Source organism: Bolinopsis microptera, chromosome 9 (assembly GCF_026151205.1).
Source record: "Bolinopsis microptera isolate Bmic1 chromosome 9, MBARI_Bmic_1.0, whole genome shotgun sequence".
NCBI lineage: Eukaryota > Metazoa > Ctenophora > Tentaculata > Lobata > Bolinopsidae > Bolinopsis > Bolinopsis microptera.
The window spans coordinates 11479308-11496322 of NC_087080.1; the positions used below are offsets into that span (position 1 = coordinate 11479308).

The 17015-nt window shown below is 38.0% G+C and overlaps 2 protein-coding genes across 3 annotated transcripts in view; both read left to right on the top strand.

The window, feature by feature from the left end:
- LOC134820662 (sorting nexin-14-like) overlaps positions 1 to 17015 on the top strand; it is a 41247-nt gene that overhangs the window by 23180 nt on the left and 1052 nt on the right. Inside the window, exons 6-18 of one of the 2 annotated variants that reach the window (XM_063831166.1) lie at positions 2724 to 2879; positions 3064 to 3193; positions 3600 to 3635; positions 4093 to 4270; positions 4451 to 4598; positions 4780 to 4871; positions 4981 to 5205; positions 6773 to 6886; positions 7257 to 7384; positions 7495 to 7600; positions 7890 to 8042; positions 16527 to 16619; positions 16782 to 16929. In XM_063831166.1, coding sequence (XP_063687236.1) covers positions 2724 to 2879; positions 3064 to 3193; positions 3600 to 3635; positions 4093 to 4270; positions 4451 to 4598; positions 4780 to 4871; positions 4981 to 5205; positions 6773 to 6886; positions 7257 to 7384; positions 7495 to 7600; positions 7890 to 8042; positions 16527 to 16619; positions 16782 to 16929 — 1707 coding nt within the window. The remainder of the gene's footprint in view (positions 1 to 2723; positions 2880 to 3063; positions 3194 to 3599; positions 3636 to 4092; positions 4271 to 4450; positions 4599 to 4779; positions 4872 to 4980; positions 5206 to 6772; positions 6887 to 7256; positions 7385 to 7494; positions 7601 to 7889; positions 8043 to 16526; positions 16620 to 16781; positions 16930 to 17015) is intronic. The other variant, XM_063831167.1, reaches the window with a different exon arrangement.
- LOC134820664 (prenylcysteine oxidase 1-like) overlaps positions 1 to 17015 on the top strand; it is a 45631-nt gene that overhangs the window by 3537 nt on the left and 25079 nt on the right. The gene's annotated exons all lie outside the window — the stretch shown is intronic.

Genomic DNA, 17015 nt, shown 5'->3' on the forward strand with positions numbered 1-17015 from the left:
AGCAGGAAAGTTACAGTCAGGATTGTCCACTGGTGCTGGCTGCACGAGAGCTTTCCTTCTGGCGATGAAGTTACTCTCTTTTATAATATTAAAGCGTGATGAGATCTCTGTACATTGCGACAAGACTGCTGGATTAGGCTGACTTAGTTTGTAACGTGAAACACACAACTTAGCATCATCTCGAAGTTGAAGATAGGAGTACCCTACTAATTGAAATGCGACTGCTTTACTGCAATGTCCCAGCTTGAGGAGGAGCCTCGGTTCGGCTTCACTCTTTCCCAGTACCACACAGAGACCATTGCTGGTGAACACTAAACTACCATCATTTAGGAATTTAAATGTTTGATGTTGTGTGGGTTCACAGAATAAAAATTCTAGATTAAACCCATCAGGAGACACGATACATCGTCCTGTTTCTGCTAGTTGGATCCTATAGTTGGTGGTTTCTTCTAACAATATTATATCCGTTAATGGGAGGACGCTATATTGTTCTATGATAGGTGTTTGTAGTAGAAATGATACTGTAAATATTACCCCTAATACTAACATCACTTTTTTGGCGTTCATGTAGCGGGGCTGGAATACCATCTTCAGCTGAAGTGAAGATTATATTCAAATAAATTGTACGAAATATGACATGAACCAATAGTAGGTCTAGAGCTTCAATTCATCTAATATACTAATGATGAAAATATTTACTATCCTAATACTCAATATTTCTTAAGAGTTTTCACTGGATTTTTTCAAAGATCCCGATAAAACTTAACACTTAAATAATCCAAGGCAGGACAGTACAATTCACATAACGCCGGCACGCACAGGGATTATATTTCAAATTTTCCGCGACGCGCTGGAAAATTTTGTAATAAATTCGATGCGAAGCACGAGGGATTGTTATGAAGATAACGCCGACGTGTTTTACCACGAGGGGTTATTTTAATATAACCTTAAGCGTGCCGGCGTTTTGTGTTATAAACTCCTCCAGGATGCTGCTAAGTGCTAGGGCTAATTCGTTTTAATAATTACCTTTCATTCTAACTATATGAGATCAGTAAATGGAATTAGGCGTATATTAGACTACTAGATGAATAAAACTAAGGTACTATGACGGTTGAAATTGGCGTTCTATTTTTAAATAGTTCCTCGATCCGAACGTTGAATGAATATCAATAAATGATATTGATTTAAGGGGCGTCGAGTTAAGCTTGGAAGTATTGAAACAAACCAAATCTAGTTGAGCCAAAGCGGGGAGGGATTATAAAAACTGCTGGGGTTATTTATTAAGCCGGGACAAAATTAACAGCGGGAGCCGGGATTTAGGATTATCAGAATTGATTATTCTATCCCGGCTTCGATATTGGTTGAAATCCGTATTCGTTAATCTTAAGCAAATATTTGAATAAATTTCTTTCGTCTTCTGAACTTGAGATCTTTCCTTCATAAGCCCGATTATTAGTTGTTTACAATTACTGAGATTCGGCAGAGAGACTGGTGCCACCCGATAAGCCGCTCAGGCGCTTAGCTTATAATAACATCTAGATGACATTCAAGTGCATTTTAAAGCAATTTGCCCTTGAGTATGATAATTATAACCAGTTTTATCGTGTTCGGCGTCCTCGGAAACATAGGGTTACATGATTTTCGCTTCGATTTTCATCAACAAAAAATCCTTCTATTTTAAAATCTCTGGCCCAGCTGCCTGCTGGGTTTCAAAAGGTGATACCAGATCGAGATGCTGCGATAATTGCGCAGCTCATCTTAATTGGATCCAATTACACGTGATACACTATATTATTCCATATAAGGCCTGGTCAGGAAGCTTGAGCTCTGGTGACGTCACGAGATATCCTAGTCAGCATTCGACACGTTACGAATGTGATCACGTGACCAAGGATTTACGAATCAAGGTCACGTGATAGGATTGGTGGTCACGTGACTTCAGTTATCCCTTATATGGCACAAGTAGCTGCAACTGATCAGCTCTTAATTGGGCTGCAATCATTGACAGGCCTATAATTACTCATTTTTCAATGACCGATATCTCGATTTTTAATAGGATTAGAGCGTAAAACGAATGCTTCCCGGAATCAGCACAATGAAGAGAACAAGATCCTGTTGGATTCTCAATTATTCATCACCCACCGGTAGTCCCTACGGGATTATCAGAATTGATTATTCTATCCCGGCTGATTATTCTATCCCGGAGGTGTTTATAAGTTCTGATAAAGGAAAAGTTTCAGCTGCAATAGAAAACAGTCACCCGAGCAATAGCCAACATGTATAAAATACGTCATGTTTATTTGCATTGTACAACTAGGACAAGTGAAAGTAAAAGTTGATAATGAAAAATCTGTTGACTGGCCACATGAAACAAAGGCATTTTTCTTCACTTAGAACATCTGGTTTCTTGTCAATTATGGTATAACCTTTAAATAAAAGGGTTAGTTGCATTGTTGCGTCTGACTATCTGCATCATAGAATATTTACCATTACATACTACATAATATGGTATTACTTTAAGTAATACAATGTCACTGTTCAATAGGATAATAAACGCAATAAATTCATAGCAGCGTAAATTATTTCATAATACCATTATTCATTCGTTTAATTAACAATCTCTACAAAGTTTCATATCAGATTTAAAGGAGAAACACACAGATCAACAATTATCTAATTAGTTAATTAGTTAATAAGTTAATTAGCTAGCTATACTACTTCAGGTATAAGAACGATATGAGAGGGTTTTACGATCTATACTTTGCAAGCGATGCCAGTGATAGGATAGAATTTCCAACTCTCATCACTGACGAATTGAAATCGTCCTTGCTTGCCAAATATGCGTATGGATTTAACCCGTTCAAGGGTGTATTACAAAAGTAGGTTATTGAAAGTTTTAAAATAAAAGGTTGAGATTTTCCAACATGTGTCAAAAACGACTATTTTTGTCGTGAGATATAATTAAAGTTATATTTGGGTTTGCGGCATTTCAGCATTTGCGTATTTCTCGTCCAAAACATTCATGTTAGAATTCCGACCAAACGATATTTACCCACGTTTCAGAGTGTACGAATACCTGATGGAACACCTGAGAGCAAACTACTGTGTTGGGTTTTACCAGAGTGATTACTTCTTCCTTCTCCTTCTTGGGGACAGGATCGTTCCTCCGCCTAAACTTTCTTCCTGGAGCAAGGTGATTCACTTTCTCTTTCACTTTCACTTCCACCATGCTTTTACCAAAGTTATGAATTATTCCTTCACAAACTGGAAGACCAAGTTTATAACTCTCACTTTTACTTTCAAATTTGTATTTTACATAGTCAGTTCAGTACTGTCGCCGTCACTTTCACCTCTTCATTCAGTTAAAGTGAAACTATTCTTTCTCTGAGCTATTTTATTTTCCTGTTTATTTGCATGTATTTCTATACCTAGTGACACTATAACGTCTACACTAACCTAACCAATCTACTGAAACATTTAACAGAGCTAACTTCAACCACATTCCAAACATCCTTTACGTTTCTACTTGCCAGTAATTACTAATTATTTAGTAAATTAATCATATCATACGGCAACGTAACTTTTCTGCAACAATGCAGGAGCATTTGTGTGTCCCAGATAGTTGGTCGGATCAGGTAAGCTAGCGTGATGATGGTGCAGCATTCCATAGATTTCTGCTTTTTCTCTCCCTCATTTCAATTGTATTTGAGTTAGTGTCCCAGTGTCTTGCCACAACTTGCTCTGACTTGCTGTTCTTACTTTGGCTGGAATTATCTTATTAAGTCAGTAGCTGTAGATGTCGTAGAGAGTGTAGACTATTATTGGTATCATATAATAATAGGATCTTATGTTATGTGGAGAGTTTTATAAGAATCAGTGAAGTGTTATATGATAATGTCAACCCTATTTGGTCTCTAGACACTTCGTGTGTGAACTTAACTTTCACTTGATGTAATGCAAAACCATTCCCTGTCAGTTGAAAAAGCTGAGTGCAGGATATGTAGAGACTTCAAAGTTGCTACGTTCAACACATCCACTTGCTCTTAAATTACTTTCACTTTCACTTTCTCTACATAACACGAATCATTCCAGATGAGAAAGCAAAGTGTAGGTGGTATAGGTGCAATGTTCAGCACCCTTAAAGACAAACTCTCTAACAACCCTATGGATCCCATGTTAGAAATGCTGGATGATAGCGCTTTATCCGCAGCGCAGTTGGCTCAGATAACTACGTCTACTGGCAGTGCACTGCTTGGAGTGGACACTGAGGGTAGGGGCACAATGCACATCCATTTTATTAACTGGGAATTGAAATTATTGGTTACTCTTTTGTTCAAAGATAGACTGATTCGGGTTTTAACTATTCCCCCATTTACCTTGTGGAGAAGGTTGATTGGTCATTTAACTTTCACTTTCATTTTCACACTTTCACTTTCCCTTTCCCTTTTAGACGTAGAGCAGATTGATTACAACGCCCAGTCGAGTATAGATCTCTCCAAATGGAGCATCAGCATTAACAATACTGAACTGTTGGGGGAATGGCTCAGACAATATGTTGCTTATGTTATCGATGTTAAAACTGATGTTAAGAAACTTTCGTAAGTTTCGATAAGATTTTTACATTAAAATTTTAAACTGCTTTTGAAAATTAAGTGACTTTAATGTAAGTTCATGTCGTATCTCAGACAATACTTAAGTAAATTAAATAACGATGAATCTTCCCCAGTTTCATTTCGATTTGCAAAATTATCCGATGAAAATAAAGTATCAATATCTCAGAGGTGGTTTCGAGCATTTGACAGTCAAACGGAGGTTTAGCGAGTTTGTCATGTTACACAAACGTCTCAGAAAATTCCACGGATCTTTGGGAGGTTCGAACCACAGATACTGTTAATTTCAAAACGATCGTTCAAATTAGTCATAATAATACTGTATCACGTGACGTATCAAAATGATCCTAGATAAACTTTTATATCCCAGGTTTACAATTACCACAAAGAAAGTCTATGAACGCACTGAACAACGAGTTTATAATGTACCGGCGACAAGAACTGGGAATATACATTCAAAAGTTACTGAGAATGGACTACATAAGACACAGTGAACTTATCGCTAAATTCCTGAGTCCTTCTTGTGATGATTTCAATAAGATAGCCTTTATAAGCATGCCTAAACAGGCTATTGGTTCTGCAGGGGAATTCGCGGGTAATTTCCCAAATGTTAAATTTATGTTGAACATTTTTAAAAGTACATTTTCACTATTTCATCTCAATGCCAACCAAATGAGTTTTCATTTTAAAGATTAATCTTTAATCACTGTGTGTGGTCCAACCCAGCAATAACTGACATCGGGTCCAAACTTTGGAACAATCATCTTATTGATAAGGGAATATTTTACATCTCAGATTTCCTTTCTATAGATCATAGTACAGTCCTTAACTACGATATGTTCATGAACAAGTGGGAGCTGTCTCCGAATACGATTTCCAAAATTGATTACTGTAACATTATCATGGGGATACGGAGATATAACTGTCCCACGATTAACTCAAGGAATATCGAATTTGTTGACCCGAATATAAAACTTCGATTTTTACATTCTGCAACTGGGCAGGTGAAGGGAAGCAAAATTCGGGATAAAATGTACGATTCTATTTGTCCAAACGAGCTGTCTCCTTTACGTCAATGGGTTGTTGACTTGAACAGCCATTCCATCGATTGGGCAGTCGTTCTAAGCAACCTGTTTTTCTTAGTATCTAAAAACTTTAAGTTGATTCAATTTCAATACAAACTCTTAATGAGGATCACAACGTGTAGATACATGAGACATAAGATGAAAATTGTTACAGATACTCCCATGTGTAGCCTGTGTAACACATACTTAGAAACAATTCCTCACATTTACCTCCATTGTATTCACACAAATAGCTTCATCACAATACTTGAAGACTTTATTAAAAGGAAAATCGATAGTAATTACGAAGATCCCACTAAAATTAATTTTATAGTCTGTAATCACACTTCACAAATTATAAATTATTTTAATATCGTTGCCAAATGGTACATTAGCAAAAAATTTCAGGCAGGAGACTTGCCGATCTGGCAGGGGTATATCAAACTTCTTAAGCTATCACTTACAGGAGATAAAATAGGTCACAAAAGTTCTATTGTGTCGATCTTGGCCGATTAGGGCAATATGTCCACTCCATTTTTATTGCTGTCTATGTTATTTAATTTTTATCGGTTATTGTTACAATCTTGCAGTACTACTAGTAGCTGTTTTTTTGTAGTACATGCCCTGCTTCCTTCCTTTCCTAAATTCCTTACAGGCTCCTCCAGCCTCCTCTCTTAAACCCTTTTCACTCACTTCATTTCACTCATTCACTTCATATTTTATTACCACAGTATCTGCCAAAACCAACATGGCCCAAGTGGAAGGGGGCCTTGACGTTGTTTCCCGCTTGGCCCTGCATCCCATGCTGACTGTCGGCCTCCACTCTAAAAAAACTTACCTTCAGTGAAGGCCGATGGTCGACAATTAGCGATGTAAGAGCTTGGCGGGAACAAATCCTGTCCTCCTTTTACACCTTCAGGACGACTTTCGCAAATGCGAGAGGAATGACCCGAGGAGGGCTCCATTGGTTTTAGTAGGTTGCATATTAAAAAAAAAAAGAAAAAAAAAAAAAAAAGAAAAAAAAAAAAAGATTAATCTTTGCTATTTTTATCCAACAAAACTCAAAAGTCGACCAGTGAAACTCAATTTCTACAACAGGCAAAATGATGAGTGGTGTGAGACCGAAGGAGAAGAGCCTGTACTTGTACCCTTTTCTTAAATCTGTTTGCAAATCTGTCACCCCTGGTTACGGCGGAAACTCTCACACGGGCAGTAAGTTTTATTTATAACTTAAATTAAGTAAGTTTCCCCCCTCTTTTCCTCACACACCTAGTCAGTTTAGAATATTGCGGCACATATGGCGACTGTATGCGCGCAAGTGGCAAATTATCCGGGTAGGGTATTTTAACGTAGCGCGCGCAGACATTCTTATGCGCAGAAGAATCATTGCTTTAATTTCAAAATATCACTCCTGTCGATCGATCCGCGCGCGCCGCGCGTTTTGTTTATTTGTAGCATTAGAAAGTTAAACATGTTAAAGATGGTACTTAGATTTCCCATCTAACCAACAGTGTCAAGTGTTTCTACCCTTGTCCCATACTATCACTGAAATGCATCTACTAAACACATTTTGTAATCCCAGGTAGTGAAGTCGGAAGTAACCCCTCCACACCCATGTCTACCCCAACTATGCCCAGAAAGAACGCCACCTTGAAGAGAACACCATCTCAAACCGCTAATGCTGCTCTACTGCATTCTAAAGAAATGCAGGTTAGAAAATTTAGAGCTGGAGAAATTAATAATCGCTGCTTGCCATGTTTATTGAAAATTACTGCACTTCAATCCGCAGACTAGGCTAAATCAATCCGAATCTCTCTCAGAGTAAAGTGAAAGTGGAGTTGAATAAGCGACATACCCACGACAGTACAATATTCATGCAGTTAACCGGAGTCACTGAGTGTGTCCTCTACGCTGCTCTACTGTTGGGTGCGTGTGTTTTCTAGTGTAACATTCAATGTAACATTCAGTGTTACATTCAGTGTTACGTTCTGTTTTTCATTCAATATTTCATCCAGATTTCATTGTTGTAATAAGTGTGAGGAATGAAGACATCTAAATTGTGAAATGAACCATAAAGTTTAATTCTTCATAATTTGTTTAACTTTTCTTTTTAGATCGGTGCAGCATTTCCATCGTTAACTTATAATCCGATCGACGAAAATATATAGATGAAGCATGATTACTTAATTAATTAATCAATAACTCACATGTTCAGGTGACCTGCCAGGTTTACTAATACATGCTCTTTGTTCCGTAATGCTGGTCATAAAGAACACTTTGGACCATTTTGTAATCAACTTCATCAACTTCAAGATAAACTTGGTGCTCCAGGAAAAAGAGGTTGTGGAGATCATTGAGCTGGCAAGAGGTGACATTCAGTTATAATAAATGTATATCATATTGTTTGCAATGTTATAAAAATGCACAATCAGATGACTGTTTGTATGTAGTATGTGGACACGTTCATTGAAGTTTGAGGAAATTGGTAAATTTCTAAAACAGCGTTTTTGACGATAGTGGTTTAATTTTAACAATTATTAATCTAGCGTGTTCATAAGTTCTGAACATTAGCCACGTGACCCATACTCCCATATGCACTGCTCAAAAATAAAATGTATTGCTTTTAGGCACTATTATGTAAAAAATGTCACATTTTTGTGACATTGTTTACCATAGCTGCCCAATTAGCATTTTTTGGTCTAAAATATAGTAGATTAGGTCAATCTAACAATTATGATACAATGTAGGCCTAAAGGGCAGTGATCGAACGGCTTTAAGGCAACATTTCGTAAACTTTGTCACACTCAGAATACGGGACCTCTTTTCTACTGTGAGGTGTCCTCAAAACCCTTTCAACTCATTATTTGATAGTTCTTCTGCCAATCATAGCCCTAAAATATGTTGTTTTGGAAAATTAACAAATACATGCACTTGGCTATTGGGAAATGATGTAAATTCTGTCACATTATATGGAATTTGAAATTCTGGGTGAATTTCCGAAATCATTTATATCTGATTTTGGTTTGGAAGGCGGGAAAACTCTATATGAGGACGATACACGGATACAGTTGATTGAAGTATAGGGCAGTTGATGTAAACAGGGGGGGGTCCACGTTAAAAAAGTTAAATTCTAAGATCGAGATTTTGGAATTTAACATTAATTACTTTAACTTTTTTAACTTTTTTAACATAAATTAAAAATTAGATTTTGGCTGACTAATCGGTTCAAATTTTAACATAATTACCCAAATTAAACTCAATTATGAGTGTTGACCTTTAGTACTAGTAGTACCTCGCTCTTGCAATTGTTTTCTGTAGTTGTAACTGATTTGATAACTTTACAAAAAAAAACACCTTGTATCTATATATACACATAATTGTATAATTTACTAATATACTTCGACTTACTTCGACTTAGGGCGGCTTCAGCGTCCGAACAGAAATAGTCTTCTTCCAAATCTGTCTATCCAGCATGAGTTTGTTAATCTCTTTGCTGTCGTCAAGCCCCGTGTCCTTCCGAAGGATGTCAATGTATGTGAGATGTGGTCTTCCCCTTCGACGATGTCCTTGAAGGGGTTCCCAGAAGAGAAGTTGATGACTCAATAGTTCTTCATGTCTGGCTAAATGACCTGCGAGTCTCATCCTCCGTGCAGCTATCTTATCAGATGCTCTGATGAGGTGTCCATACACCTTGGCGTTAGTCAACTGAGTTGGCTGCAACACTATCTGTTATAAGAGCAAGGTCGTCAGCAAAGTCCGCATCAGTGACCTTGACTGCCGGATAGCGACGGCTTCTTCTAGGGTGTAGAGTAAACCCAAAGTCCCTACCCTCTAGGGACACCCTCATAATGTAGCCAATTACGATTATGAATAGGTAGGGCGCCAAAGTGTCTCCCTGCATCACTCCTGCTAGAATGAAGAATGCTTCACTCAGACCATCCTCGGTAATCACACGAGCAAATGTATCTGCATACATTCTTTGTATCAAGCCTACAATCTCCTTGGGAATTCCATATGCCAGGAGGATCTTCATGAGGAGTCCACGGTGTCCGCTGTCGAATGCCTTCTTGAAATCAATGAAGAGCATTACCGCGGTCAGATCTTTATCCCGGGCTCCCTCAAATACCCTTCTTAGGCCAAGAATATGACTAGTTGTTGACCTACTCTCTCTGAATCCGTTCTGATTGATCCTTAAGATGTCTTCCATGGCAGGTGTGATCCTGTTCAGTATCATCTTATTGAGAGTCTTACTCACTATAGATGTCAGTGCAATACCTCTATAGTTATCTACTTTGGTCAAATTCCTTTTCTTTGGAACAGGCACGATGTTTAGGTGCTTCCATTGGTCAGGAACATCGCCATCAACTAGTGCTTTATTGCAGAAGTCAAGGATCAAATCATCAACATCTACCCTCTTCAGTACTTCAGGGGCAACTCCATCCTCTCCAAATGCCTTACCTTCTTTAATCGATTTCGTAGCCTCCTCCAGTTCGGTCTTGGTGAACTTATCCACACTGATGTTTTGTGGTGGATGTACGACTGGTATGTCCACTTCTTCGTTTGGAACTACTGGAGGTTGTCCAAGTAGCTTGGTAACGTGGTCTTTCCAGGCTCTCAATCTATCCTCTCTACTACCTCCTTCTACAAGACCACATGGCTTCTTCTTTCTCCCACTGACCTCATTAACAAGATTCCAGCTCTCTTTGTTCTTGCATCTACCGGCTGCGTTTTCAGCTTTTCTTATTTTCTGTTTAAGCAGCTCTTCCTCCACAGTACGGTAGCATGCAGAGAGAGTGTCTTTCTCCTCGGCAACTGTCTGTCTGTTGTCTTCACAAGGATCCAGATGGTAGGTCTCCTTGGCAGCAAACAATTTGCTTCTGGCTTCCTCTACTCGTGGGTCGTTGGCAGGATCGTCATACCGCTTCTTAGGTTTATGCGGAAGATGCTTCCTATTTGCATACTTCACTGCTTCAATAAACTTTCCATACTTAGTGGTGACGTCACTAGTAGGACCTAGATCTAGTTGCTCCTCACTCAAGAGTGCACTATACCTATTTCTAACTTCAACTCCATACTTGATCTGTAACTCTTGATCAGTTTTGAGACGACTGAAGTCGTAGCATGTGACCCGTGGTGGACTTATGCTCTTTCGTAGACTGAGCTTTACAGTTGAGAGTACTGCCCGATGGTCAGAGCCCAGGGAATTGAAAGAGTTGCATGGCTCGGTGTTCTTTATTGAGCTCATCCACTTCTTCCGTACCAGGACATAGTCAATCTAGCTCCTAGTTAGTACTTCATCTGAGAGGTGAGTCCACTGCTTACCAGGACTCTTCTGAAAACGATGATTCGTCGCCTCTAACTCTCCCTCCAGCAGTGTATCCCTGAGCAGATGACCATTACGATTGGTCACTTGATGCCAGTACCATCCCGTATCTTCACCATTCAACTTACTGAGGTGAGCATTAAGATCTCCTATTACAAGTATTAGATGATGAGAGGGGACCTCCCTTACTGCTGCTCTCAAGCAGTCGTGAAACTCTTCGGCTTCTTCGACAGTTGCGGATTCCGTTGGACTATACACAGAGATTATGGTTATTCTTGGGTTTCCGTCCAACGACACAAGCATGCAGCGCTTACTATAGGTCTTGATAAGACTAACTGCATTAAAGGCTTGTTTAGTCAGCAGGAATCCCACTCCTCCTGTAGACGCTTGTGCTCTGTTTCTCCATGCTGAAGTTGTTATTAGGTGGACTCCCTTCTTGTGCCTCTCTATCTTGACTTCTTCATCATGCACAACTCGGTGTTCTTGTATTGCAAGGACAGATATCTGACTGCGCAAGAAAAGAATAACCATTTCAAGCCGTTTAGAAAACTCCCTCACAGTACGGACATTAAGAGTCCCAATGATACTCTTCGTTGTACAACTAACTACTCCTCCACTATTTTTTTGTTTTTTGATGTTTTCTGTTGGCTTTCTAGGATTCATAAACACATCATCAGCTGCCCGTCCACTATTTGGGTTTAAGACAACCGAGTCATAACTGTACTGATCCTCGATAGGCCTGGTAGGGGCTTGAACCCTAGTGCTTTTGGTTGTAACCATATCTGTTTTTCAAAAGGCTAAGTGACCCAGTGAAGTCCCCTTCACTGTGACAAATGGTCACTAATCCCAATGCCACGCCACCGGAACATTGGGGAAAACCGCAGGAACATTTTACCAACTCGAACATGTAAACGTTAACCACATGAACATAACGTTTATCAGGCTGTATCACTAGCACTCAACTTTACTCTACTCGATCTTCACCTGCTCCATGCAGGACATTAAGCTTATGACCTAAAGCGTAAGGGAGTTAGAGCGTGAAACAGAAATTTCCGCTTTGACGAGGGCTAACTCTCCCTCTGACTACCGGTTACCCAATACCCTGGCACAGGGAGCTGTATCCTATCTAACAGAGCGTGGTCCAGTCTGACTGGGTCGTAGTAGAATAGGTTTGGAGGGTAACAGCCTACACCTCTTTAACTACTGTGCAATCCACAGTAAAGATTTATGAGTCTCCGAGCCCCTTGTGAGCCAAGAGTTTAGGAGTCAATGACGTTTTGTGATTGAGCTCCTCGGGACTCATTGTTTCCCGTCGCCCTTCCTGTATTTAGCCTGGACACAGCCCAGTTTCCAGTCTTCACCACGTGGAGGTAGCAGGGGAGGACTTGATGTGGGATGGCTATCAACATGTTGACTGATGATTAACTGGAAGGGGGCACCACAGGGATACCCCTTTTCAAAGTTCTGACAACCTCACGGCAGCACAGGGTTTCTATCCAGCAGTGACACTTTGGGCCACCTAACCTTCACACAACCATTGGAAGACCAAATAATATAATCATTCATATAATAGGAAAGAGCATGTCGGCCAACCACAAGTACACAGTAGTGGTCAATGGGTTGGAATTGCGGGACAGATTACAGGTAGTAGCGAATGCTATTGATGCCAAGTATAACGGGACGTCAGAAACTGGGAAGGAGTGGGCAGAGTATTCGGGGGATGAACATTACAGTCAGAATTCAGTCGGGACCCAAGGAAATGGCTCGCAGCCCGACCAATACTCATTAGGAGGGTGGCTGTCACGATATGGTCTGGAATGTTACACGGAACAGTTGGAAGAGGCGGGATTTGGATCACCCAGTAATTTCCAGTGTGTTCAGGAAAGTGACCTGGACAAGTTGGAAATATTTGACAAATGTTATCGGCTGACTATCCTGCATGCAGCCAAACGGATCCTTATTAGAGGAGTAGCTAATATCGTGAAGGGAGAATGTTAGAATCCACGAAAATAACATCCCCTGGCCCTCCTCGTCAGGAAACACAAATTGTATTGATACTTTTATAATGGACAATGGTACATAAATAAATTTATATATTTCTGAATAAGTTTCAATGTTCCATTTATTTAATATTATACAGCTAAATTAATATTATCCAGCTAATTTATTAAATTACTTTTGCAGATATTTTCATTTTATTCTCTCGATAATTGAAAGGTTTTATTTTACCCAGCTCGGTAGTTTTGAATTTCAATTGTTTTTAACATTTAATCAGTTTAATGATCAAATGTATCAATTATTTATCGGTTGTACCTATGTTATATTAGGACGCAATGAAACTAACGGACCACGATGTATGGGGACTTGCCACCCCATGGCAACATTAAAATATATCGACTCTGTTACATCGTTTCCTCAAATTATTTGTTATATAGTAGTGTTGAAAGTATTAAGACTGTATATATGACTGTTTTACTCTTGTCATGGGCATTCCTATATTCCTACATGTAATGACTACCTTACAAGACATTTTTGTGGCGGACCAATTTGCGACGACCGAAATTTTGGCGGTCCGAAAATATGGCGAAATTGAACAAAAACCGTCACATTTCGGACGTCACAGAAAATAAGGGTATTTTTCATCATTTTGTTTTCTGACACAAAGCTAAAGGAAATTCAAACTTTTCTAAAAATCGGTTAAATCATGTTGAAACAAAATGAAACTTATAAATCGATTTCTTCATCTTCCTCTAAGGGGTCCGGCTCGACTCTTTCAGTTTCACTTATTGAGTTTGGTATTAAATTGTTTATCTTGACTTAGTCTCTTATAAGACGTTTATGTTAGCACATAAATGTAATTTATTGTAAATTTAAAACGTATTACTTGACATTAAATTCATCATGGAATATTGTGTTTATTTGTCCCACCATCATATCACTAACTTTTCAAGAACAAAATGAATCGATGAAGCCACAATTATTGGAATAAGCTAAAAATAATGCGACGGATTCTATTACGACGACCGAAATTTTGGCGGTCCGAAAATATGGCGAAATTTCGGGAAAACCGTCGCATTTCGTACGTTATAAAAATGTCTTGTAAGGTAATGAACAAAAATACCAACGCATGACCTAAAAGTAAACTAGTCTAGAATATTCACTCCATTGCAATTTCAACCCAAATTTGAATTTATGTTAAAAAAGTTAAACTTTCTAAGCCTGAATTTTGAAATTTAACATTAATTACTTTAACTTTTTTAACTTTTTTTAACGTGGACCCCCCCCTAAACATCGTCACAAAATGATACGAAATCGTAAATGGACACGTTCATGTTGAAGTTTAAGGATATTGGTAAACCAAAAAAAATAACGTGTTCAGAAGTTCTGGACATTAGCCACGTGACCCATACTTCCATATACACGGCTCAGAAATAAAATTTATTGTTTTTAGGCACTATAATGTAAAAAATGTCACATTTTTGTGACTGTGTTAACCATAGCTGCCCAATTAGCATTTTTTTGGTTTAAAATATAGTAGATTAGGTCATTCTAACAATTGTGATACAACATTTGGCTAAAGGGCAGGGATCGAACGGTTTTAAGGCAATATTTCGTAAACTTTGTCACACTCAGAATACGATACCTCTTTTCTACTGTGAGGTGTCCTCAAAACCCTTTCAACACATTATTTGATGGTTCTTCTACCAATCATAGCCCTAAAATATGTTGTTTTGAAAAGTTAGCACATACATGCACTTATTGGGAAATGATGTAAATTCTGTCACATTATATGGAATTTAAAATTTTGGGTAAATTGCCGAAATCATTTATATCTGATTTTGGTTTGGAAGGCGGGAAAACTGTATATAAGGACGATGCACGGATAGAACTGATTCAAGTATAGGGCAGTTGATGTAAAAATTGTCACAATAATAATAAGGGCAGTTGATATGAAAGAAAATCTATCTAACTAATGCAATGGCTGATGTGACGAAATTTACATTTTTTTGAACTTATTTTGAAGAAACATGCCTCGATTAGAATTCAATATTCTTCCAGGAATTATTAGTAGGTTATTATTCAGCAAATCAGAACTCAAGTTTAACAATTCTGAGTTTAATTTTACTAAGTTACCGAAATGTGACGAAATTCACTTTTCCTGCCCCAACAGTATAATTTCAATGTGATGAAAAATGGGCATGGGTTTCTATATTTCCTTATCTCTGAATTAATCATTTCAAACTATAATTAGGACTGTTGATGTGAAAGAAAGTGTATCTAAATTTTACAATGACGTATGTGACGAAATTTACATTTCTTGACCCTATTTTGAAGAACCATACCCCGATTAGAATTCAATATTCTTCCAGGAATTATTGGTAGGTTATTTTTCAGCAAATCAGAACTCAAGTTTAACAATGCTGAGTTTGATATCACTAATTTACCGAAATGTGACGAAATTTACTTTTCCTGCCCCAACAGTATAATTTCAATGTGATGAAAAATGGGCATGGGTTTCTATATTTCCTGTATAAATCCATTCCAACTATAATAAGGGCAGTTGATATGAAAGAAAATCTATCTAACTAATGCAATGGCTGATGTGACGAAATTTACATTTCTTGCCCCTATTTTGAAGAATCATACCTCAATTAGTATATAATGTTACTTTATCACCATCACTATGTCGATAAATTAGTTATTTTGCCAACACGGAGCAAATAAAGTTATTATTTTTTTTTGTGACGAAATTTACAAATTTTTACCCTGTTCAGGTGTTGAAATTTATCCAATGTTAACATATCACATTATCACTGCCATATAATAATTTATATGACCGGCGTATGGTTGAAATATTGTTAATTGACCCATAGTACGTAATATAGGGTGTTTAAGTTGGTATACTAATATTTACTCAATTTCACACATGTTGAGATATCATACAAATTTATGTGACTAAATTTACCTATTTCTGCCTTCTGTATTTGTATTTGCCTATAACAATGAAATATGTGAACAATTCCAAACACATTCAGCTCACAAAATAATGCTAGACTGTTCGGCATTTCTTGTCAGTTTACATGGAGCTACCATTTAAGGAAAAAAGTCGCTAAATATGTAGATAATAGTCATATACAGCTATTCTATGAATTGGAAATTCGAAAATTTGGTCAAACACGGCAACAAGGGGTCCATATAAACTCCGTCACGTTTTTATAGTGTGATAAAGTTTACAACTCACTGCCGGCCGCATTTAAGCGATATCTTATCGTCTGATATAGATATCGTTATGCGACAAAGTTTATCTAGAGGATGAAACGATTATCTTAGGGTAAGAGGGTTTATATAGTTTCATAGTGTGACACATTTTACATCATCGTGCCGTTCAGTAGGGTCACTAATATTTACCAATATCCTCAAACTTCAATGAACGTGTCCATGTACTATAGCAGCTATAGTATATAATAGCTGTAATTCATGATATGGAGAAGTTTGTGAGCCATTTCCAAATAACTGAAACTGTTTCAGATGTTTTGTTCTTTGACGAAGAAGTAAGAGGAACAGATGAGATTAAAGAACGGGCTGATTTAGCGAGATCCGAGCTGGTCCACAAAATTCCCAGTAAGTGATGTGGAAGTAGATCACGTGATTGCTGACATTTTTCTACAAAATCACTATTCAGCAGATTTGTTTAAAACTAATAAAGGTTATGACAGCGTTCAACTGTTAGACGGATACATTCTTAAACTAATTTTAATTGTCTTACTCACGACCTCCCCTCAGAGCCCATCAAGAAGTTGCTGGGCGTGAAACGTATGGATGACGCCCTGTTGACCATCTACGATGCTCTTCAGAACAAAGAGCTGAACAAACAACTGGTTTACACTCTGTTGGACGTCTTCTTGGGAGAGGTCCTCACTGAGCTTAAAGAGTGAGTTTCACTGAATTAGTGAATTTAGTGATAATCTAGCGATAATTTGTGATATCCAATTTTGATAATCATGATTAATGATATAA